Source organism: Lepidochelys kempii, chromosome 7 (genome assembly GCF_965140265.1).
Source record: "Lepidochelys kempii isolate rLepKem1 chromosome 7, rLepKem1.hap2, whole genome shotgun sequence".
Classification (NCBI taxonomy): Eukaryota; Metazoa; Chordata; order Testudines; family Cheloniidae; genus Lepidochelys; species Lepidochelys kempii.
In genome coordinates, this window is record NC_133262.1 from 35,158,210 (window position 1) to 35,184,612 (window position 26,403).

The window sequence follows — 26,403 nt, forward strand, 5'->3', positions numbered from 1 at the left end:
GTGATGCATCGCGACGAGCGGCCACAGGGCAGCTGCGACGAGCGACTCTATCCGGGTCCTGGGCGCCGCTCCGGGTCAGCCTGCAGCAGGTAATGGGGCTGCAGCGCCGCCATGGCTCGCAGGGCAGCGCCCGGCTAGAGGCCTCCGGGGCTAGCGGCCCTAGGGCGAATGGGGGCTTCCCGGCGGTCAGAGAGGCCTGGGGCCTGCAGGGGAAGCGGTGCGGCTCCCTACTGGCTGAGGGGCGGTGCTGGCTGCCGGCCGAGCTCGCCCTAGCGACTGCCTGCTCGGTAGGAAGCGGCGGTTGGACCGTGTCCTCTTCTGGCGGCTGCCTGTGGTGCGGGACCGCGTGCGTGGGGCGGGCTGCACCATGGCTCCTTCCCGGGGGCGCCGCGGCCGCCGCGGGTGGGGACTTTCAACCATCTCCCTCCGCTCACGTGTTTTTGCATTTAAGGTTTTTTCACCCCCCCCCCTTCTCAGACTAACATGAAGCCCCGGAAGTGCCGCCCTTGGGCGCTGCTGATTCGCTATATGGTTTCCGTTCCCATGAGTGATAGGCTGCGGGGGCTACTAGGGGCTGGTAACGTCACTTCCGCTATCATGTTTGTGGGCAGGGGAGACCTTGGCGGGGAGGGGTGCTCTCTTCCCCCCGAAACCCTCCGGACAAGAGGAGCCACTGATTCCTCAGCGGCCGGACCGGAGCGATCGGTGGCGTGAGCCGCCCACCCCCGCTCGGCTGCCGGCCCTTCTTGGGGTGACTCTCAGTTCTGCCTCCTTAATGGCGCGGGTAGGCAGGTGAGCCCCAGCTCCCGCTGCTCTGCGGGGCCGCCGGGAAACCCGGCATCCCCGGTGCCCTTGGCCGAAGTCGCAAGCGTCAGGCGGCTGTGGTGCGGCAGGAGGATGCTGTGGGTGGGATGGGCAGTTCGCAGCTAATAAGCCCCGATGAGATGAAGTGACTGGGGAAGCGAATGTAACTCACTTCACCGAAGGTTTTCACGCTGCAGTGCCCTTTGAACAGGTAACGGACTGTTAATGCGCTTTATCTCTTGGTTCGGCTTCAACAGATTTGACCAAAAACGTTTGAAGCTTTGAAACTGCTGCTACGACCTGCAGAGTATTGACAACTGTGACCCGGCTTTAAAACAGACCTGGTGGAGTAAAAAAGGTGTTTTTTGAAGAAAAAAAGGTGTTTCTGTTTGCAGAATGAATTCCATGCTTAATAAAGTGCAAAGTGCAAGGCGCTTGTGTTGTATATTTAAGCACTAGCATTTTGAAGTATGTCTAGGTTGCAGCTATTATGCATAGCTGCTTCTATCTAACACAGATAGGGATGATAATACATTCTAGATTGGGAATAATCAGTTGTGTTATGTATTGCTGTAATATAGTTACCAGTGCTTATCATACAATCTAGTACTTATACTGGCTGCTGTAATTTTCATAAAACAAACGTTTGGATTATGTTCAGCTGTAGAGAGAAGAGCTGCCAATGTAATTCTGATTTATTCAGGAGCAAGTGTTAACTGATGACAATGACATGTGTGATACTGCAATTATAAGACTGACAAATGCACTAATGTTCCTTTTTCCTTTCCTGCAGCTGGGGGAAGGCAGAGTTTCAAGTTTATCAGACACCTATTGCCCAGAGGCTACAAAATATTGAGCCCAGGACCAGAGTACTGAGGAAGTACGCTGGTGGGAATTCAGGGACCAGATAGTGGGAGCTTGGTTCTTCACCTGGATACTGTACTTGAAAATTGGACTCTTCATTTTAATTGTCTTTTGGTAAATAGGTGTCTAATAAATTTTGGAAGCCCTGTGTATGAGTAGGTTGGTGGAAATGCTGATGAGGATAAATTCAGAGAGGCAAATGGAGTATCAAATTTTTGTTTCTGTTTTTTAACTGAGGGTGGGATAGTGTGGAAATTGACTTGATTAATCTGTAAATATCTACATCAAGAATAAATACTTGATGATGGACTTTTCAGTCTACAGAAAAAGTTATATATAACACCAATGGCTGGAAGTTGAAGCTAGATAAATTCTGACTGGAAGTGACAGTGAGGGTAATTTAAAAGTAGAAAATATTTACCAAGGGTTGTGATGGATTCTCCATTACTGGCAATTTTTAAATCAAGATTGGATTTAAAAAAAATACTCTAGGAATTTTTGCAGGGGAAATTCTATAGCCTGCAACTAACAGGGAGTCAGACTACATGATCACAAAAGTCCCTTCGGATCTTGGACTCTATGCATCTGTGAAGACTAAATTGTGTTGTTAAAAAAGAAGTTGACTGATTCACATTTAAATACATAAATATTATGTAGCTGTTGCAGGAGCTGCGGTGGCACAGGTTAACTTTCATCCTGGCTAGTAGTTGTCAGTTAAAATTTAGTCTGTTAAAGGCCAGAGCGCAAAACAACATTGTACCCAAGTAGGTCTTGCCATTACCTTGTATTACTATAAAATCCTTAAAGTTGTGGTGTATGCTATTAATATACTACTAATGATTTTCTTGCACTGCTTAATCTTCAATTGTCTCTAAGGTTTTTTAATCTATAGTAAGTGTAAACTAATTCCCTCTGACTCAAGGTCATCATAGCCACTTACCCCCATTTATAACTCATTTCTCTCTAAAAATTATATTCTTAGATCTATTAGAAAGATTTGCTCTTACCCAGGAAGTATCATGAGAAATAAATAAAATGCTAAAAATTTGCTAGTTAGATCTTTTTTTTAAAAGAATCTAACTAGGATATAAATGTACATTTAGTGCCTAAAGAATAAAATTGATCATGGAAAAATAGGATCAAATTCTGCTGGGGGTTTGAGATAGCATTTGTTGATCAGAATTACAATTTTTTTTGTACTTCAGAAAGCATTTAATGATTTTATTTTTATTGAACTTCTAATTCTTTACAGTAGAGGTGAATGTATCTTAAAACCCCAAGATATAGGAAAAAATCCAGAGTTTTTAGTAAATGGGACTTCACTTTAACAGATCTCTAATAAATTTGAGGGCTACAGTCCACTTCATCGGATGCATAGAATGGAACATATAGTAAGGAGATAGAGATACATACAGAGAACATTAAAAGGTGGAGTAAGAGGCTAATTAAGATGAGCTATTATCAGCAGGAGGAAAAAAACTTTTGTAGTGAAAATCAAGATGGCCCATTTAGACAGTTGACAAGAAGGTGCCCCTCTGCCATGTACACTGGCCAAACCGGACAATCTCTATGTAAAAGAATAAATGAACACAAATCAGATATCAAGAATTATAACATTCAAAAACGAGTAGGAGAACACTTCAGTCTCTCTGGTCATTCGATTACAGACCTAAAAGTCACAATATTACAACAAAAAAACTTCAAAATCAGACTCCAACGAGTGACTGCTGAATTGGAATTAATTTGCAAACTGGACACCATTAAATTAGGCTTGAATAAAGACTGGGAGTGGATGTGTCATTACACAAAGTGAAACTATTTCTCCATGTTTATTTCCCCCCCTCCCCCCCACTGTACCTCACACATTCTTGTCAACAGCTGGAAAAGGCCCATCTTGATTATCACTACAATAATCTCTCTCCTGCTGGTAATAACTCACCTTAACTGAAAAGGAGTACTTGTGGCACCTTAGAGACTAACCAATTTATTTGAGCATAAGCTTTCGTGAGCTACAGCTCACTTCTTTGGATCACTCTTGTTACAGTGTGTATGGTAACACACATTGTTTCATTTTCTGTGTATATAAAATCATCCTATTGTATTTTCCACTGCATGCATCCGATGAAGTGGGCTGTAGCCCACGAAAGCTTATGCTCTAATAAATTTGTTAGTCTCTAAGGTGCCACAAGTACTCCTGTTCTTTTTAAGAAGGTGTGAGGATACTTAACATGGAGAAATAGTCAATATGTGTAGGTTTCAGAGTAACAGCAGTGTTAGTCTGTATTCGCAAAAAGAAAAGGAGGACTTGTGGCACCTTAGAGACTAACCAATTTATTAGAGCATAAGCTTTCGTGAGCTACAGCTCACTTCCTCAGATGCATCTGAGGAAGTGAGCTGTAGCTCACGAAAGCTTATGCTCTAATAAATTGGTTAGTCTCTAAGGTGCCACAAGTCCTCCTTTTCTTTTTGTCAATATGTGTAATGACCCAGCCACTCCCAGTCTCTATTCAAACCCACAGTTTGTTAAACCTTTAATTATTCAGTCCTTTAATCAGTTTATATTGACACCTGAAATTAACATAGGAGTGAGACAACTGCTCTGTTAATGGGAACAAATCAACTATTTGTCTCGGGTGTTAATCCTCACAGAAAAACACAAGGGAATGAAGTAGGAAAACAAGGATGCATGTGGACATCTTGTTACATTGTCTTTTAAAAGAATGACACCTTAATTTTGATTCAGGCATAAGTCCAACTTATGCTTTTCCTTTTATTAAATTTCTCTCTTAATAAGCCACCCTCTGAAAAGCATATCAGGTGGGGAATTAAATATCAGAAGTAAACAATTGATACTTGATATGATAAAGTAAACATTCCCCATCCTGGGAGTACATAATATCATAATGGAAACACATGCATTATGAAACAGACATTTCAGGGGAAATAAATAACTGGCACTCCAATTGTTCTGTGAAATACAGTCATTCAGAATGCTGTAGTTCTTCAGCTAACTAAAAAAGGAAATGGCAAACTTCTGTTCAGTGGAAGACTGTATTACTAGAGCAGTTGATTCGAAAAGATGGTGAGATCAGCAATGTTTATGTAAAAATTGGGCAACAGTTCGGAGTGGTTGTAGTTAGAAGAAACAGTGCTTTGTTCTATACTTTTATTTCAGTTATGTCAAACATTTTTGTTTCCAGATTAAAATGTTTGTTCCAGCATCAGCACTGCATGCTCAACCTGATATCTAATTGGTTTTTTTGCTGTACACATAACCTACCTTCAATAGTTTATGGTCTTGGAGTTAGGAGTAGCTGGTGACTTTGATACAGCAGATAAAACTAGATTGCTGCTTGCAGGCTTACTGTTGTGTTGCTTGACAAATCTATGGCCTCAAGGCCCTTCATGTAGGTAAAACAGTTTCAACCTCTGGAGGAAGGTAAACACTTGCATCTGTTTTACAGATGGTAAAATGAAATACAGATTAAATGACTTGAAAGTTACACAGCAAGTTACTGGCAGAGCTGTTTGATTAGAAGGCAGGACTCCCAAGATTCGTTGTTCAAATCTCGATTATATTGTCTTTAAGTAAACTAAGCAAATATTTGGGCATCAGGGTGTGTTGTGTACTTTTCTGACCATAGCACTATCACTTGTACATTAAGTTATTACCGATATTTATGTTAATGTATCATCTTGTCTGAAGAGATTTGATCTATAGCATGCTGTTTACTATAACAATCTATAGCAGATTGTTTACTACCCTAGAAGTAATACACTGAAGTTAACAGCTTTTTAAAGTTTGTTGGTGACAGTAGGCAGTAGTCACTTTCTAATTTTGTTTTTGTAAATCTTTTATCTCCAAACATGTCTAGTACTCTTGGCAGGTACCCCTCAGTTCTTAAAAACACAGACCTCAATATCTGATATTCCTGTTTGCAATCATTTACTGAAATTAGAAGTAATGTAAAATGCTTTGATACAGTCACTTTGAACCATTGATTTAAATCAGATTTAGGCTTTGTAAATCCATTTGAAAACTTGTGCTATTGAAATTTAAAATTCATATGCTACATTATAAATATTGTAAGGAGCCACTAGTTGCAGAGTATTTTGAGTAGTACAAAATTAACTACAGCAAAAAAGTGAAAATTATTGTTCTGATCTTGTAAACACTGAAGTAAATACATAACTGTATTCACCATGTATAGTCCAGTTGTCTTTAGTGGGACTATTCAGGCTTAAAGTTAAGTATGTTTGGATTATTGAGGGCTAAAACTATTTTTATTCAGTTCTTCTCCTAATGGCATAAACTCTGTTCCTACAAAGCAAAATGGTCTGTGTTAACAAAGTTTAGACTTTCAGTACATTTAAAAAAAAAAAAAAAAAGCAAGCCTAAGTTTAGGCACGAAAGCCCATAGTTGTGCTCTGAAAATTGCACCCTTCATTGCCTAAGTCCCCTTAATTTCAAATTGCAAACTCTGATAAAGTATATCCTTGTCAGGGCATTTTAGCTTTCTTGATTTGTGGAAGTTCAATATACTGTATCAGAAGGTGGAGTAGCTGCAAATTTAGCTGGGGCTACTTGCTGATTTTGTTTGTTTCTGATGCTTTTACAGTGAGGATATTAGTGACCCTGGACATGTGTTTAGTATAGATGACCATTTTAAGTTTAAAATTTATAAGAAGAAAAATCATTAAACAAGTAAAAAAACCCTCTACTTCAGTAGTTTGACTATAAAATGGGATGAAAGTAAAGAACTAGCACCCTGCAAATAAAAATTTAAATTTTAAAAAGTTATTGAAAATTTTCCCACCATTCTTAGAATCTTCAGTTTTCTCCTTTGTATTTTCCAAAAAAAAAAAAAAAAAAAAAGTATTGGAGCTTTGATTTAAATTGAGAAACTTGTACTTTAACAGGTTGCCTACAACTATGGTTGTGTGCTGTCTTGCAGAGTTAAAATTTTTATTCCTTTGCCTTTAGAGAAAATTTGGATCAGAATAGTCTGTCATTTTGTAGTGTATTAAAGCTGTATCCGTCTCACAGCTAACGGGTTTTTATAGTTTGCTGGTAAGCTCCTACAAGGACTGCTCAGTCATCTTTAGTAACTGCTACTCCTGAGTTGAAAATTGAATATGGAAACAGAGCAGTGTCACCATTCCAAGGACCTAGATAAGATGAAATGGAACTTCACTAGAATTTTTTCTTGCAAATTTGTATACCTTGTCATCTCCAGAATTGTAATAGACGAAAATCCACTAGCAACCATTTCCTGGGGCCAGTTTCCCTTCTTTCACAGTTGGAGAATGTGTTAGTGGGCATGAGCTATTTGTGTCTTATGTTGTAATGTAGTAAGACACAGATCAAACAAAAGAGAAATAACATATAAGCAAATAATTCATTTTTTTTAAACTTAAGCCTACACATTTTAGCAAGTCTCATAATGGTCATGAACAATTCCCCACACAGGTTAGTCAGTATATTGTAGTGTATTAGAATTTTAAATGCATTCTGAAAGCTCAGTGAAAAATAGTTGCAGAATGATGATCACATGTTTTTAAAAAAAAAGAAAAAAGAAAAAGACCCAATAATAACAGAAGCAATCTGAAGGTAGTCAGGTGGGACCTGGTGTACAAATGAGTCCCAGCAGCATTGGGAAGAGTGGCTGGATTTGTAGGTAGCCCAACTCGGGTTCTACTGTAGCTATGAACACCTTGGGAATGGAGGCTGTTCATTACTCTGAAATGTTAGTAAAGGAACAAAACGTTAGGGTTCTTTCAAGCTTACAACTGAACATTGACTTAATACTGCTTTGAAACTGTACTATGCAGAAGAAAAATGCAGTTTTCCCTTTATTTTTTAGTTGTTTACATTTAACACAGTGTACTGCATTGTATTTGCTTTTCCCTCCCTCTGCTTCTGCCTGATTGGAACCAGAAGTGTGCAAATGAGGAGTGTGGGTGACTGGTCAGTTCATAACTCTGGTGTTTAATTCTGAGGTTTTAATGTACTGTAGAGCTGCTACTTCTCTACAGGAGATTTGGGACTGAAATTAAAGCCCAGATTGGAAGCTTAGACCTCTGTCCTCTATAGGGAATCCTGCTAGTCTGGTTGGAGACTAGGATGCCCTGAATTCATTTCTGCCGACTACTGCAGCTGGAATGGGGAGGTCTGGTACTTTGGTAGATGGTCCTGGATCACCACCTGGTGAAGTTGTATGCAGGGGAGAAGCAGCACCTGGTGACCACAGACAACTCCCATTGGAGCAGAGTAATGAGCAGTAAACTTGCCCTTTGCACCCTGTTGGTCCTATATGAAAATATAAATGAATCAATTTTATCTTGCTTATTCAGTACAGTACCATACTTCTTCACTTCTGTAGTTGAAGATTAAGACATGTGGAACTTGCATTTCACTTATTTCAGTGAATTTAAGATATACTATAACTAAATGTGACAATCACTAGTTGACTGTAGAATGCAAAACTTACAGGTGTGACTGCTTGTACTGTAGGCATTTACTACTTGTGTATCTCAAGCTGAGGTAACCACTAACTGTAAAAATACAAATTGAAATTCCAAACACCTGATTATTCTTTTTTTAGAACTTTAATTTTGTTCCAGTGGGTTCTTAGTCTGCCTGCATTTTATAAACATACATAAAGACATCTGCTATAAAACTTCTTGAGATATTTTAAAATGTGGTCATTTTCTGGAAGTTATGTTTGCTAAACTTCCAAAATACAAAAATTCTCTATTTAATTCTTTCATCTAGTTTGGGGAAGAGGAAGTCATCAATTCTGTATTGCAGTGCTCTATAAAAATACCACAGTAGTTCCAGTCAGGAATAGTAAATTCTAAGTTTCTCCCTAGAAAAAAGAAATTGGAATTTATAGAAACTTTTTTGGAATAAAAACTGAGAATTAATCCACAACTTCACCCATCAGAGGATTAAAAGGTGCTGGGCTTCTAGAAAGCAGAGAAAACCTTTAAATAACTTCAGATACCTGTTTATAAATTATAGTCCAAAAGACAGGTTTTTTTCATTAAGAATAAACTTTATTAAGATTTAAAGGCCGCAGAAACCCATTTTCAATCATTTTGAAAAAATGGACTTCAGTATCTTGAGTGATGCATATTTATTTTCACAACTGGATAATGTAAGAAACATAGGATGCTTTTTCCGTTCGGATGGAAGTGAGCGCTGAGATATGTTGGATTAAATTTATAGCTCAAAACAGTGAAGAAAATGAGTGATGGTAGCCTGACCATCTAGTTATTGCAGCATGTAATCAACAGCCATTATCTTTAAGCATAATCTGATGGACAGACTATAAGAGCTGGAGTCACACTGAGTCTGCTTCCCACTCTGGCGTGCTGTATGATGACCAGTGACATCTTCCTCATTGGTAAAATGAGGACTGAACGTACTCAAACTGGTATTTGAGATTTCATTAAAATGTTTTAAGACCCTATGACAGACTGCACTATAAAAGTACTATATTAGAAAGATAAAACAGGGTTAGTAGAGTTTAATTTCATTACATCCTTGTTCAGGTATGGTTTGTCTGCTCTTAAACTTAATACCAAAAAGTGCCTGTATGGGGGAAATGTGTTTTCTTACATTGAGTTGAAAGCAACTACAGGCACTTGTATATTGAGGAACAGCAAGCTAGTCTAGTGATGGAAAAGGTGATGGAGAGGGGAAATGATTTGCAGCCTGCCAATTTCTTGTAACAAGTTAATATGGGAATTTTGTAGCTTCAGAAGTAAAACTAAGGCAGAGCCTTGCATGCTTTTTATGGTTTCCAATATGTTGTCTTAACCTCTGTAATTCAAAATTATGAAAAAGCCACACTGGTTTCAACAACATTTACAATATAAACTTCCAAAAACAGTCTACTTTATGTATGAGAGTTAGAGCAATGGGCTTCTAGTAATGCAGTTTTACTGTCTTTATACTTTGTGGTTTTGGTATGCTATGTTGCTGCCATGTAAACCCTTGTTACAGACAATTTTAGACACATTTAAAACTATAAATAACTTTGGATTTTAAGGGTGTAGTGTAGAAATTTAGACCTGTGCTTTTGCAGATTTGTTATGCATCTTGGATTTCATTAAACCCACTGGATTCACTGTCTCAGTGAGTGATAGAGGAACAGCTTTGGGTTACACCTGTTTGGCTTAATCTGACACAATTCACCGCACTGCACAGAGAAGGCATCAGCAGACTCTGTGTCTTGGATATGAGTTACCTTTGCACAGCTCTCTGCTTTGCTAGTGAAAACTCATATGGAAAAGCAAAGAATCTCATGAAAAGATTTTTAGTCTTTCTGCACGTATTTTTTTTATTTCACATCTGATTCCAGGATCTTTGCCTACCCTGAGCTAATCTAAATAAGGTTGTGCCGAATCTGTATAATAGCTTCTGATCTTGTTCCAATGCTACTGTTCAAATTTATTTCTGTTTTGGGAATTAGGACCAACAGCTTATGCCCATCTGTGCAATGAAATACTTAAAAAAATTAAATTATGATAGGCATAAGGTTCATGAAAGCAGGTCTGGGGTTTATGCTAATCCATGGCAGAATCTTAAAAGCAATCCACTAAAATTCATTGTCAGTATTTTGTACAAATGAAGGTACAGAATTGAAGAATTTTGGAAACATTTTTTTGCTTTTGTTTGCTGTTCATGGAGGAATAATGTCATCCGTTTGTGTGTAAATGCACTGGATCACTGGTTGTATTAAGGCTTTGTTGGAAGACTTGTCTGAGAATCTTAAAGTAGAATTGTGAAGAAAATCTAGTACATGCATAGTATTTGAACTGTTTAGAAAGCTTCACTGCTAAATACTTATTTCAGGCTGTTAATTATTTTTCCAAGTATAAATCAGCTTTCCTCCCCCATTCCCTGTTTTCAAGCTACTTTTGCCAAGGAGTGGATTCTAAATCATACGTATCTGCCTGGCCCACGCTTAGATTTAGGTCCCGTCCCCACCCCGCCCTGTTCAGGATCATAGTCAACTGAAGTGCTAGTAAAAAGAAAAGGAGTACTTGTGGCACTTTAGAGACTAACAAATTTATTTGAGCATAAGCTTTCGTGAGCTACAGCTCACTTCATCGGATGCTAGTGTGGAAACTGCCTTTAAATTTACATCCGACTGAATTAGTACATCTTAACTTTTTTAAAAGTTAAGTACATTTTAAGTTGCTTTTGGAGAAACAAGTTGAATTCATATTGTAGAGCCTAGAGGGGCCCAATCAGGATCAAAGCAGTATTGTGCTGTATGTACATCAAGGTAGTCTCTGCCCCCAAGAAGTTAATCTAAGATCTGCGGTAACAATTTGCTGACTGATATACTGCAAAGTAGCACTTTTGTACTGTTAGATTTAAAGTTAGCATATAACTGCCATACGCTAAATCAGTTTAAAACACTGGTAGTTCATGGTATTACATTTTGTATTTGGTCTAGTTTATAGGCATTAAGCCCTTACACTGGTACAACTAGAAACATTGGCTGAAGAAAGCCATGGTATTTAGGTTTCACTGTTGCTATTAATTCACAAAAGGAATAAGTGATGTAGGTCTGTATGTAAGATTTCTGATACTGTCTTTGTTCTACTTTCAGATTTGAGATTACATCTATGGAAGAAGATTGTAATTTAACCCATTTTTAAAAGAAAATTGATTTTTAGATTCCTTTCTTGCTCTGCATCTTGCTGTCTATCCAGTGGTGAAGTCTTGAGAGCCCCAATGGTTGGTATAATTTTTAAAAAAGTCTGAGATCAAAATCTTTCTAAGTAACTTGTTGCATGGGGAAGCTTTCTCTCTGGTAAACTGTTATGTATAATATAGATGCTGTCTTGTAGCTAACTTGTCTTTAGTAAAACAACATTCCCTCTACATCTGAACTAAGAAGATGCCTGCACTGTGGGATGAGGTAGTAGGTTGTATAGTTTTAGGGTCATACCCACAACTGGGAGATAACTATACAATCTACTGTCTTTCCTAAAGCAGCAGAAAATCAGCAATGTCAGATCTTTCGCTTTAAAGTTTATTGTCCAGTTCTTCAGACCTTCTCTAGGTCAAAGGGCTTGTGGGCAGAGGAAATACATTTCTGTAGAATAGCAGAGTTGATATGTATGTCTGGATTTGTTTATCCCAGGAAAGTCAGTTTCTTTACCATTCTGATTTTCAAGTTAGATTTTTTTTTTTAATTCTCTTTAGGGGAGAAACACAGGTATGGAAGAATAGATTTCATCTTAACTGTATATTGCATGGGGTAATTTAAAAACTAAAACTGTTGCATTTCTAATTAAGCAAAATACTAGTAGTGGTAATTGGTGCCATAAGATACAACTTGTTCAAAGCTGAATAGCTGTGTAGCTAAGCTATATTTCCTGAAACTAGGACTGTTAAGTACAATTTTCTCTATTGGAGTGAGGTAGTAGATTGTATAGTTGTAGGGTAGTTATTTTACCCTGTTCAGGAGATAACTATACAATCTATTGCCTTCCCCGAGGAGTAAAAAAAAATCTGCAGTTCCTTTGCATGCTAGTTGAGCATCCTGAGTTTACAGTTGGTGAGTGGACTTTCAGGTGATTTGAGTGGCTGGATTTATAGCACTAAATGCTAATGTGGCACACCCTAACATTGGATTTGGCTACTGTGCTGAATTTTTTTTTCAAAGGTGAGTGATGTGTTCATATACAAATGGTCTTTCAAATGTGTTCTGTTACATTACTAATCTTGACTTAAAGTGGTCAGACAGTCACACACAAGTTTCAAAATTCATGGGTGCCCTGATAGCATGTAGCCCGTAAATTGATTTGTGAGAAAATGACTTCAGCAGTACTATCTTGTATAAACATTTCACTGTCTCTCTCCACTTCTTCTCCCCCACCCCAAGGCTAGGGAGTGAGATTCAGTTAGTGGTTCTCCACTTTTTCTTTGCATCTTACTAAATGGGAGGGTAATCCCCATCAGAGTGTAGGATGGCTATGATCCCCTGATGCCTATTTTAACCATCCTGGTGGGTTATGAGCCCCAGAAGGTTTTCTTTACCCAATAAATCTGAGCTGGTTACATTTTATTTTTTAAATGGCATAGGCTCAAACTTGTTCTTTCACTGCCTAAAATGGTTAAACCCTGACTCGTTTATTGTGTGGGAGAAGGAGCTACCTGATAAGTGATTAATTTTAGGGGCTGTTCTGACTGAACAAGTGGTAGTGGACTTAATTAAGGTGAATCTGAAGCAGTATATCAGTCATCAAGGTTTTTAGTCTAGAGACAACTTCTGTAACTGATCCACCATTCCTGACTTATTACCAAATATAGTGAAATAAAGCTGAGGTTATCTGGAAATATAAATGAATGTAAAATGTCACAGTATATGTATGTCTGAAAACAAAGTCAAAAGAAACTGCAATAAAAGTTAACAGCTGATTTCACAGTGCAGCTGCTAAATAGAAGAACTGCAGAAGAAACAGTGGGCTCCTAGGAAGAGGTAGTAGGTTGCATAGTTTTAGGGCAGGGATTTTGCTCACAAGGAGTTAACTATACAACCTGCTGCCTTTCTTAGGGCTTTATTATTACAACAGGACCATTTTGGCTCAGTCTAAACTTCTGCAGCTTTGATATGTGAAGAAAAAACTGGTGTAAGCCAAACATATTTGATCATAAGTTTTAATGAAAGTAAGTGTGGCAGCAACAGACTCATTCTGACAACCCATGTATAGTGTTGCTTTTGAGGACAAACAGAACACACTATTTGCTCTTTTAGTAAAAGTGAGTGATGTAATATGGTAAGAGTCTCTCTCTCCTGCCTTTCAAGATTAGCTAAGATTTTCCAGCACTGAATGAGAGAGTTAAGGTATATTATTTCAGGTGACTTTTAATGATATTAGAAGTGAGGGATGTACCTCTTAAAGTACTCAATGCTTATGAAAGTCTCAGGTTCTTAATGACAACTCAAATTTTCTATAAGATGAATAAAATCAAGCTTTAAAACTCTTTATCCATGATTAAACATCTAAAATGGTTTTCTTAAGGGAAGACTTGCAGCCAGCTTAAAAACAAATAATGTTGAATGAATCACAAGCAATGGAAGTATAGGGGTCCTTTCCTGTAGATGTGTGAGAGAACAAACTGTTCTGTGACTATACCATTGCACTATAAATGTATAGCAGAGTTATGTACTTTTTTCAAGACTTCATGTTGGTCTAAATCTTGCAGGTGTGGAAAAGATGTCTCCTGCTATGTTACTAAGGGGTAGTTAGTATGTACTTCAGTACTTCACAGTATCATACATCTTCTGGATAAAACACCATGCCAGGAGATGTTGCACTGACCCACACTATATTGACAGAACCAGGTTCAAGAATTATTTTTTTTGCATTAAAGCATGTATTGAGTATTTCCCATGAGCCTAATTGTACTTCGTTGCAGAGCCAATAAATTTCAAACTGTTGTATGACTATTTAGGGTAAGCGTACCTAAATTTTCATAATGGAAAGTGAAGTTTACTTATTGAGATACTGCATTCTAAAGGCTATAATATAAATAGCCGTGGCATCACTGAAATGAGTGTATTTTAAAGGACTATTTTTATTCCACAATTGTACTAGATGAAATACAGCTTAGGTATGATCTCTAGCCGTTGTGGTTAAACTTCAGTATATATGCTACGTGGTGGTAGCATTATTTTTATGGCTACCACACAGGCTTTTACTTAACCCCACAGCTGATGGTTTCTGAGTGAGGGGACCTAGCTTCATGGTGCTCATCAGCATCTCTTCTATTCAAAGGGGGGTGTTCACAAAGCTTATCACAGTATATTGCTCAAAGGGAACTCCTCTAGCTAAGAAACACCTACAACTGCAGCTAAAATGAAGGATTATTAAATGTTTCTCCATTTACAGGTTAAAGGAATATGCTCTTAAAATACTTGTTTCGTCACTTTCAGCTACCACACCTACGATGCTGATGTTGTCACAGGCCACATCTGTAAAGCCCCTGTTGCGGGAAAAATTGTGAACAGAACAAGTTAAATTGAAAACCTTTTAACAGGGAGCTAGTTTTACAATTAATGTGTTTAAAAACTTTAAAAACAATATTATTTTAATCTAGCAGCCCAAAGCACTTAGGTACCCTAAACTTTCAGAGTGTGGCAGGAGGAGAGCCTGAATATTGCCTTGGCAGTATGTTGCATAAGCTCTGCCTGGAGTTTAAACTCCATTACACTGCAGCTTCTCAAAACATAGATACAACTTACTGAAAAATAAAGGTGTGACTTTGACAGATGATTTACGTGACTTTGACAGATGATTTACAGCAGAAATAGACTTTACAAAAGAATACTATGCAAAATACAAGAACCACATGCTCAGTTCACTAGAAATTTTTTTACATATAAAAAGGCTTGAATGACTGAAGGTGATGTATCTTCCACAGCTGTTTGAACAGCAGGGTAATTTATTCCTAAAAAGGTCATTTTAGTTTGATATGGGGGGGGGGGGTGTCACTGCTGCTGTCTTCAAAGAAAATCTGCCTCATGTCGATTGCCAATGTCAGTTCAGCTTTCAATGTATTGAGTTATTCACATGTTTTTGTAAGTGGAAGAAAATTAATCATATAATAAACAAAGGCTTGATTTATATCACAACTTGCTAGGTTTATCTAGTTACCAATTGAGCTTTCTTACCTTGACCATCTGTGGGTTCCCCCTAGTAAGTAATAGCGACTTATCAGTGAAGAGATTTTGTTTACTTTTTTCCATGTGTAAACACGGAGTGAGAGATCCAAAGATGATGTGACAACATGAAAAGAATCCTTCCAATTTAAAATAAAATACTGCAGTTAAAGTACAGTAAACAATGCAAAAAAAATTAGTACTAAACAGTTGAGGCACATACCACCCATATTGAAGTGATTGTATTGTTGTGATGCTGGAAAGCTTCTAATTGAGTCCCAAAAATTGAATATAGTTTCAAGTTTGATCCACATCCTAGAAGAATTGTTTCTGTTCCGTGCCCTTCCATGAGAATTGTTGTAGGCCAAGTGCTTTGTGGCAGTGTGAAACTTGCAATCTGTTGAGCTTTTATAAAGAAAATACAGTACTTGTAAACACACATACTTCAAAGATTACATTTCAACTCTAAAATCACTTCTATTACAATCTGCAGTATAAAGAGTTTAGATATATATATCTATAGCGATATATCTATTTTTAAAAAGAAACCCCTTCTCTGGTGCCCAGACAGCTTGGGCCTCCTTGAGCATGATATCAATGTTCTTTTCCATGATCTACCTCTACCATCCCATGATAGGTCTCCCTCTCTTTGTGATAGAGCTACATAGTCAGGAGAAGCAGTTGAACAGGAGCCCTATTTTTACATAAGGGGCTGCAGGCTTTGTGTTCTCGATGAGGGTCCCTTGACTTTGGAAATCACTTTCTAACCACTAGGGACTGTGTGTGTATATTTTAATTTAGCCTCTTATCCTTTTGCATTCTGCAAGGGATACAGGGGGGGGGAAAAAAACCTCTCTCTACTCCTTAAGTAACTTCTTGAGAACAAAGGGGGGCCTGCCACTATACCCCAATGGTCAGCTGGCTCTGTTGGAGCAGTGCTAGTGATTGTTTCCAGAGTTGAGTAGTCCTAGATATGTGTGTCGGTGTGCCCTAGCTGAGCTTGACTGCTGGGACAGTACATAGGGAAATTGTTGGCTTCAGTAAGGACACAAGCTATGCACAGCTTTACAGATCAATTTCAAACACCTCAAACTGCAACCAGAAGCCAATTAGCATAGTTTCTGAAGAACAGCTGCAACAAATGCAACTTATTTTTTCCAGTCTCCTATAACAAGTAACAATGGATTTTACCACATTTAAAAAAAATCTTGAGACACCAAGTATAGAAAATTCCATCCCCAAAATAAAATGTTTTGGAAAGAGTTTTGTATCCTGAACTATAATAGTAGACATTTGTGATTACTACTGAAAAAAACAAAACCACAAATGGAATAAAATTATTTCTCTGCTATGAAGTGTTTATAGGCAATAGTTATCAAAACATACCTAGAACTTCCGTTTTATATTTAGACTTTTTGACAGCTAGATCAAACACGGTGATGTTCCTTTGAACAGCCATGCGATCTTGGTGCATTACTGCTATTCTTGCTGGTGTTTTTGGTAACCAGCAGACAACAGCACAATTGTTGACAGGCATAGAACTAGATACGGGTGGTTCATCCACTGGGTTAATCAAGCAATCTGTATAAAACATCTGGTGTAGGGAAAAACGAAGACAAATATACTATTCAGTCTGCAGTGCCATCTATGAAAAAAACTTAAAGACTTCATAATTTTTGCTAAGGATTTTTTCCATAAAGAAAAGCTTTTTGCTAAATCAGATTTATTGAAGTTTATCTTTCGATGGTTTATTAAAAGTCATCACAGAATGAAAAATATGAGTTTGATGCTTGTGAAAGTATGGGATAGGACCTGGCATAGCTGAGCCTTAGAGCTTGCCTCCATTTAGCAGGGGATTGACAGCCAGTGATCGATCCACCAAGGGTCAATTTAGCGGGACTAGTGAAAACCCGCTAAATCAACCACTGATCACTCTCCCGTAGACTCCACTGGAACCAGAAGCGTAAGGTAAGTCGATGAGAGAGTTTCTCCCGTCGACCAAGTGCAGTGTAGACACCGCAATAAGTCAACCTAAGGTACGTCGACTCCAGCTACATTATTCACATAGCTGGAGTTGCGTAACTTAGGTCCATTTAGCCCAGTACCGTAGAGCTGCCCATAGACTGAGCTGGATTCCTTACACAGCTCTGCCAGTGTATCTGAATGTTTAATGACAGCATTCTCTGCTATTCCACTCCACTTTCCTTTTGTCCAAGAGGCAGTTGTGCTAAAATGTGCATGTGGAAAGGGTGTAGGGGGTGTTGGATGCTAGCAGAGTACTGCCGAAAGTGGAACTTTCTGCACGAAGAAGGATCACAAATGACTTGTGGCTTGGTTTATTATTTTGTGAGGTGTTTCTAGTAAACTTTTCAGTGTCCATTCTGAAACATAATCTGATCTGTCAAGGGCGGTTGAAACTTTGTTGTTGCTCAAGTTATCTAATTTATGGTAGAATATCTCTTATACAAATACGAGTCTAGGGTGAATTCAAAGCTGGTTGGGAAACATTTTCTGCAAAAATGTATCCGGAATTGGGACAAAAATGCCAAAACCTCAAATTTTCACAGAACTGAAATCCCACATTATTTTGTTTCAGAAACACTGAAACATGGTGTTTCCAAAATGAAATGTGCTCCCTAGGATCCCTGGCTGCCCATCTAGTAGGCTGCAGTGGAGATGGGGACCCCAGAAACCCTGACAGCTGCTAAGGAAAGTAATGATTGTCTCACTGCTGCCCATCACTGAATAACAGTTGTGAAATTGACCAGATTCTGGTCAAGTTACTCATCTTGTCAGTTTCACTGCTGCTATTTAGTGGTGGGCAGCAGTGAAACTGAAAATAATGGTCAGTTTGTCTGCGTCTGCCAGAGTTCTTGGGTCCTCTATAGCCTACCTGGTGAACTGACTGGGAGTGTTGATTCACAAGCTCCTGTTACAGCCAGGGCTCTCAGAAGCTGGGCAATAGAGGGAAGTAACTGGCCTGGAAGATATAGGGTCCTGAATCCAGGGAAGTCCGCGTAGGCAATCTGGCAGAAAACCAGGCAGGAGTCCAATATAAATTTGTCAAAATCTACCCCTCTCCAAAAACACCATTTAGGTTTTGACAAATCAACAAATTCCGATGAAAAAAGTGTCTTGTTGGAATTTAGCTGAACCTAGCTGTTAGCAAGGAAATTCAGTTGTAAGATTTCTCATTCTGTAAAGATCAAGAGCTTGACAGTAACCCCACTAGGTGCGTCAGATGCCCAATACTGAGAACAAGTTATTTGTTTACTCTTCCAGCAAAGGTTCCACGGTATTTTTATTTTTCTAATTTTCACATTAGTTATTAGCAGATATGGAAAATTGCTACATAGGCTCTACTTGCACCACAAAAAATATAATGCAACATTTTAGATATTCAAATTCAGCCTGTTGCATTACAAGCAGAGTGTTTTGTAACAGAGAAAGGTGCATTATAAATTATGTGTAATGCCATTAACATTTATGGGATAAAATACATTGAGCACTTCGTTCAGGAAGGGCAAATTCTTTATGTGAATTAGGAAAATATTCTAACAAAGGAAGAATAAATATTTTCCTACTTTGAGATAGAGATTGTTCTAGTGTATATAAATGCTGCTGAGTCCATTAGTCAGTAAGATATGCCAATAGATCCAAGAGGAAGGCAAGACACTATATTAAAACGTTGTAGAGACCCTATATTTAAATGCAGTTTCCAATTTTATGTGAAGCATACTGTACCTTTGGAAATGTATTTGCATTCTCAGTAGATCCAGCAACTAGCCATTGCTTGTCCGGTGAACAAAGTAATAAATCAATGCTAGAGTTTTGAAATGCTGCAATACATGAAACCTGATTTAGATTAGGAACTTCTAACGTATAGATAGCACCTCCTGCAGTAGCCACCTACAATAAAGAAAAGATGAGTAAGAAACATGGTTACATCCCAGCTTCTGTAAAAAAAGAATTTATATGAATCCAAAGGTTTCGTGCTCATGACATCAAGCATTTTTGTCTCATTTGAATTTAAACTTCGAGTGGTACTATCGGCACCAGGCTTGAAGACTAAAGTGTATCTTACATCAAGATGTGCATAGCACAAAATCCCCCACATAGTCAATTCAAAAGAAAAGGAAACTTCCTACTGAGGCTTTTAAAAAGAAAAAGCAGAGTCCATTTTTAGGGGTCATCACAGATGGTTTCCCGATGCTCTTACAGCAGTTGGCATACAGAATGAACCACCTCCTTATATGTGGTGAATCAGACACCTTCTATGTATTGTATATCAGGAGCAGCAGAAACAAAAGGCAGTGGAGAGAGATTTCCTAATGATTCAACGTCTTTGATTCCAGTCTCTGAAGTGGGAATTCAATTCTCCGCCAGTCCATCAAGTGCTACTGCAGTAGCACAATGCCACTATGCTGTAATTTTGAACTGCTATAATATACATTCAGTCCTCTTAACCCTGTTCCCAGCAGTTATGAGAAATACAGGAATGTGTAGTACTCATCCCCTCGCTAGCAGCACTAACTCCACAGAGGGCTGAAACAGTCACTTCCCAAATAAACCCCACAGACACAACTATAAATAAAGCCTTTTTCTATTCCTATCCAAAATAAGCTCAAATTCTATTGTCCTGCTCTGGCATACTTCCACACCACACATGCCTGTACTTGTTCCATTGTAATAGCAAGGCAGAAAATGTACATTACAACCATTTGTGTAAGCACTTAGTATGTGGCATTTTCCTGTGTTCTAGATACTTTGTTCCAAAAAGATGTAGACAAACTCAGGGGAGTCCAAGGAAGAGGGCTTGGAGGAAAGATTAGAAGAACTAAATATAATGTGGATAAGGAGCAACTCGAAGGGGATATGATGGTCTCCAAAGTGTATAAACACAAGGGAGCATGACTGTGCTATAATCAACAGAAAAAGAATGAAGTTAGTAAAATAATAAATTTGAAGCTAAATATCAGAACTCCAGGCTGTGAGAACTAAAGCCCTTGGAAGAGACACATCTACACAGTCTAGTGGTTAAAGTTCCATCCCTGAAGACTTTTGAAATGAGACTGGATGAAGCACTAGATCATAGATCATCCAGTGCAGAATAATTAATTCTTTACAGACTGTCCTAGGATGAAATCCTGGCCTCAGTGAAGTTAATTGAAGTTTTGCCATTGATTCCAATAGGGCTGAGATTTTACCTGAAGTCTCTTTCAATAAATTTTATGCACCTTTAATTCCTATCTCCCAGTGCTTAAAATGCACCATATCAGAAGTGTATTCCTCGTTATTTTAAGTGAGCACATATCTAGGTGTAGCTGATCTTGTTAGATAAGTGGTCATTAATTTACAGTCACCTTGGTTTACTTACAGTTAGGAAGGGCTTATTGTTCACTGAGTAGGTAACCAGACTGGACGAGGACGACGATGTAGAGAATGCAGCAAGCTCTTCCCCAGTTTCTCCATGCCAGACTTTAATGGTTCCAAAGGCGTCTGTGCTGATTGCTAGTTTGTACTGTGGGACAGTAATAACCTTTACAAATGGCACTTCCTGGGAGGGACTTGACCATATCTGTGTACCCTGAACAAAAATATGCAGTTAGAGGCCAGCTTATGGGCATTTTAAATAGATTTAAATTGTTATCAGTAATGCATCCCCTTTTTCCCAGTTGCTTGTTTTCATATGTATATACCATTGAAGATATTACCTATTTCAATAACCTTTTCCTTGGTATTTTCCAGTCTGTGTGTTAAAATAGTTTTCCTTTAACATGATAGCCATTATTTTCTCCTTGTTGGAACTCTCTTCCCCCACTGGATTCTACTAATGACTCAGCTTACTCCATTGTATTTCAAAAATCCTAAATTGCAGCCAAGAAGCTGTTTCCAAAGATGACATCATTTTAAATAACCTGATGTTTCCCTTGCACCACAAATCTCACTTGTTCTCCCCACACCCAATGACTGCAGACCACAGGACTGGAAAATTCCACTCCTTCACCCCCACTTGATAGCAAGAATCTGCAATAGTTCCTAAATCTTCCTTCTCTCCTTTTCTCTTTTACTGTCCCTACCATCTTTAGGGTACCATCACAAACTGATCTGCATTGAGAATTAAAAGCACATTTTAGAGCCACATGTACATGCAGGCAGACTACACAGCAACATTTGCTACCTTGCTATGCAGATTCATCTCAGTTTGGACCCTTTGGTACTCAAGTCCCGGGTCTCTCCTGAGCAGGAACTGCTAATAGCATTTCACTCTGCCAAAATGGATGGTGGTTTCTAAAGTGGTCTAATGATCACAAGAATTAAATGGAGACCAAGCACACGTCCACAAGTCATCTTTGCAAGAATTGATTCTAGTGGCCCAGTTCACCTTTGGCATAATTCTGTTCAGGTCAACTGATACAAGCGGAGGTGCACCTGCTTGCTTCCATGGGTCAAGTTCTATCCTGTTGTAACTGACACAGAAATCCTGGGCTGAACTCAACAGTAACAAACAGTGTTATAAATTAGTCAGAAAATGGGTGTGCATGTCAGATGATTGATGTTATTGGTCACGGTCCATCGATTTACCATTTAATAGGCATGCAAATTGTAGGTGGGTAATAGTGCATGCCAAAGGTTTGTAGGGGGGAAATCCTACCAATACTGGCATCAGCTAACTTAAAAGTTTGCCATATTATTGCACTCATTTCCCCAACCATGTTTACAAGGGTCTGTCTCTCATAGTTGATCTTGAATGCTTTACATTTGGCCAGTTAAACGACACTGGTTCAATTTAAGCTGTATTTTCTAACTGTACATGATAATGTGCAGTCCTGGAGTACCTTAATATTACCATTTTAAATTTTGATTGCATTTAACAAGTCTAGTTTCTCTAAAAGTAATATTCCCCAATAGCTCTTTTCAGGGGCACCAACCTAAAGCTTATTCAGTGACTACCTTAAAAAAAAAAAAAGAAAGAAATCAACACATACGGCACTTTAATCTTATTGCAACATTTCACATGAACCTTTAGGCAAGACTGTCAGGCTAAACATTGTGTAGTCTGTCCCCCCCTCCCAGACAAAGCAACTACAGCAAATACTTTTGCTCTTAGAAATGCTGATCTAAGATCTAATTCAAATGAAGCCAATGGAGCTTTGATGCATGAAGGACCTTCACAGTAATAGGACAGAATACTAGAAATATGAATTGCTTGCATACTCTGCCAGATCTCAGATCAGTTCCTCTCAAATGTGGACAGAGAAGTCAGGGAAGAAAAGTCTGATCTCATTAATATACCATGGTTTTTGTGCTGTGATTTGAATTAGATATTGAACATTATGGATGGACCACAAGCCTGCATCTCTAGTCAGAATTTAAGGCTGGAAGGAACCATCCAACACCCACACGCTAAACCCCACAATCAAAATGAGACTAAAGGACTAGCCTATTCTGTGCCACAGGCAGAGAATAGGAGCGCCCAACCTGCACCAGTGCCCGAGGCCCCCACAATGGCAGGGAAATGTCAGACTCTCCTAAAAACAAATTGTTTGCTCCTACAACTCCTATTGGGAGAGTGTTCGAGAACCTCTTTCCTCTGATGGTTAGAAGCCTTCTAAATTTCAGCCTGAATTTGTTCATGGACAGTTTACATTCAATTGCTTTTGTGCCAACATTGTCCTTTATCTTAAATAGCTCTTTGCCTCCCTGGTATTTACCCCTCCTCCCCCAACATATTTATAGATAATCATCCCTTCTCAGACTTTTGCTAGCCTAAATAAGCCAAGCTCTTCCAGTCTGTCATAAAATACGCCCTCCATTCCCCAGTCATCCTATTTCCTGAATGTGGGTGACCACAATTGTATCCAGTATCCCAAGCGAGGTGTTACTAGTACTTTGTACAATGGCATCATTGTTTCTCTGTCTCTACTGGAAATGCCTCTCCTAATACATCCTAGGATTGCATTTGCCTTTTTCACAGCCACATTAAATTGATGACTCAGTTATCCTGTTCTTGACCCTCTCCTCCTCTGTCGCTTCCAACTGATGGACTCCACATGAGTACCCGGGGTGTTAATCTTTTGTGATCAAGACTGGCACTACTGCTAAAAAGGGCTTTAAACTAGGAGATGAGGTTGCAAGAGGCTCATGAAGTCTCCAGTGTACTGAAGCCAGGGTCTGAGGGAAACAACTGAAGTGCTTGTACACAAATGCAAGGAATCTGGGCAACAGAATGGAGGAACTGGTACTACTGGTGCAGGAGGTTAAACCAGCAATAGGGATTATAGAAACGTGGTGGGAAAGCACTCATGGCTGGAATAGAGGTATTGAAGGTTATGTACTGTTTAAGAGAGAGAAGAATAAAGGGTAGCATTGTACATCAACCAAGCTGTAAACTTAAAGAAGTGATAGTACAGACAAAATCTGCTTGGGTCAAAATCACATTGGGAAAGGGTTGGTAAAAGGAGGTTCTCCTGGGATAGTATTAGGGGTCTGCTATAGACTCGAAGAGTCAGACTCTGTTATGGATAGCAATCACTTCAGTATTATTAGAGAAATACTTTGCGGACTTGTGTCATAATGGGAAACTTTAAACTTCCTTGATATAGATTGTAGAACAAATACTACTGATAATAAATACTACTAATAATACTTGTAAGGCCCAGTTATTCCTGGATGTGATAGATGACAGTTGTCTTCATCAAATAGTCACTGAACCAACAAGAGGTGATGCAATTTTAGACTTAATTTTGTTAAGTAGCGAGACATCACAGAAGAGCAGGTCATAGGAAATAATCTTGGATTGAGTGATCACAAATTGATTCGCTTTAAATTAAATGAAGGACAACCCAAACCATGTAATCAACTCTGTTTTTTTATTTCCAAAGGGCAGACTTGGGGAAAGTAAGGAAATTACTTTAAGTCAGTTGGAGTGAAGAGCTCAAGGACTTAAATCCGAAAGAGGCTTGAAATTTCTTCGAATCAACTATACAAAAACAATCTGTATTTTGCAAAACTTGTAGGGAAAGGTTCCAGACCCCCCCTAGATGAATAGCCACCTCAAAAAAGGTTCATAGGAGGAAGCAGAGAGCTTATAGGGAACGGGAAAAGGGGCTTATCAGCAAACAAAGCTATATTGTAAAAGTTAGAAAAATGTAGGAATAAAGTGAGAATTGCTAAAAGTCAAGCTGAATTAGCTCTTGCCAAGGAAATTAAATAATAGGGGTTTTTTTTTTTATGTAAATAAAAAGGAAGGATGAGGTTGGGCCACTATGCAGTGTGAGTGGCAAAGAGATTTAAGATCTAGTTATGGCCCCAAAACTAAAACTAGTGGATGTTCTCTTCTGAACATTAAAAAATGCTACGATTTCCCCCTGCATAACATTAGAGAGATGACACTAGGAACAAAAACTGGGTTATCTGTAGTCCCCCTTCCTTATTTACATATTAGCCATCTTATGGCATCTGTTTTTTTGGAATAGTTCACTCAGTTTGAATTGAAAAGCATGGGCAATGTTTGACCTGTATTTTAACTATTACCTTCTGATGATTTACAGCTATTCTAGAACAACAAATTGTGTAAGAGGAGTTGGATACATAATTGTTTTTTAAATGAGGGTATCACTATTCTTGATTGTGACACTGGACTTGTAAAGGAGTGTGCATCTCACCTCTTGGACCTGCCATGCTCGGATAGTGCCATCAGTAGATGCAGTGCAAACCACAGACCTCAGCTTTCCAGCGCCAAACACATGCTCGTTGTCTGAGAGATAAGCCAGACCAACTATTTTACCTACAATAATAAAATACAACAAAAATATCAGTATGACTGTCAACTAATTTCATGCCCACCAGGAACAGTAAGGCCCCTATCCAGCAAAGCATTAAATGGGAGACTAATGGCATTAAGCAGAATGGGGATGCAAATCTGGGGAGGTCTGGATTGCTTCCTGGCACGTTATCATTCTGCACTTTCAAACACGGCCTAGTAGTTTGTTCCTAATATTCAGAGGAACGGTAGATACAGTGTTCCATTTTTCATGAGTGTGATGACTCACTTATTAGCGTAGCCCATGCTGTTATCCAAAACCTGTTCAGTCAAAATAAAAAAAACTTTTCATGCAACAACAACAACAAAAGCGTCTGCAGGAGAGAAAATAAATCACATAAATTATTCCCGATGCTGACGAGGTGATTAAACAATATTTATTTCAGCAAATAACTCTTCAGAATAATACCTGGGTAGCAATAAAATGCCTTAGTTAAAACTGTTAACCCTTTGCTTGACAATCTTACTGTTTGAAAATATGATGTATTCCAAGACTTGCATTCTAGTTGGTTTTATAATATGATGCCTTCATGGCTTGAGTTAGTGCAATTTACCCTTTAATTTCATGCTATCTGAAGGGAATAGAATAAATTAGATTCAACTTTTATTGGTATGTGGAATCAAGAGTCCAGTCTTATTTTTATGTGTGGGTGCTATTTAATTTGGATTTCACTGAAGGTGACATGCAACTCAGAGGATATAGGGCCAGATTTTTAAAAGGTATGTGTGTGTCTAAAGATAAAGATAGGCACCTAACTCCCTTTAAAAATCTGGCCATAGTTATCAGGGAAGAGAGAATTTATTTAAGCAGCATGGAATAACAGATGAGATTTTTATTTGGTTTTATGTCACTGTCTTTGAAGATGACATTTTCTGCAAAATGTTATGGGATGAAGCTAGTAATTTTAAAACATTCAGGCTCTGCTCTCCCGAGAATGTGCACACCCCATCATACCATACAGCCAATTTTCCAAGGTGCTTCAACTGAATCTGAAGATTTTCCCCATGGTTTTGTACCAGTAAAACTTTCCAGCTTTTGGATTTATGGGATTTGCATGTAAAAAAATGCATGTTCAAACTGGGAACAACAATTTTTCAGGCTGCTAAAGTCTTTATTGCTAATGTATAAAGCATTTGTCTGCCTAGATCCCATGAGGGGTTGGATCCATTTGTACAAAACACCTTACAACAGAAGTAACCATTCTTTTTACCGTTTTC

The 26,403-nt window shown here is 38.6% G+C and overlaps 1 protein-coding gene and 1 long non-coding RNA gene across 3 annotated transcripts in view; one reads left to right on the forward strand and one right to left on the reverse strand.

Moving 5' to 3' along the window:
* LOC140914434 (uncharacterized) lies at positions 1 to 14,149 on the forward strand. 2 transcript variants are annotated; one of them, XR_012159862.1, is made up of 3 exons: positions 1 to 89; positions 1,062 to 1,162; positions 7,763 to 14,149. It is a non-coding gene; the product is annotated as an uncharacterized lncRNA (long non-coding RNA). The 2 variants fall into 2 exon arrangements; XR_012159863.1 differs by having other exon boundaries at positions 11,298 to 14,149.
* Positions 7,202 to 26,403, reverse strand: part of FBXW12 (F-box and WD repeat domain containing 12) — a 25,178-nt gene continuing 5,976 nt past the window's right edge. Inside the window, 8 exon segments of the mRNA XM_073352177.1 lie at positions 7,202 to 7,243; positions 7,246 to 7,408; positions 15,372 to 15,499; positions 15,583 to 15,764; positions 16,746 to 16,953; positions 19,104 to 19,268; positions 20,737 to 20,946; positions 25,028 to 25,149. Coding sequence (XP_073208278.1) covers positions 7,217 to 7,243; positions 7,246 to 7,408; positions 15,372 to 15,499; positions 15,583 to 15,764; positions 16,746 to 16,953; positions 19,104 to 19,268; positions 20,737 to 20,946; positions 25,028 to 25,149 — 1,205 coding nt within the window. The 3' untranslated portion in view covers positions 7,202 to 7,216.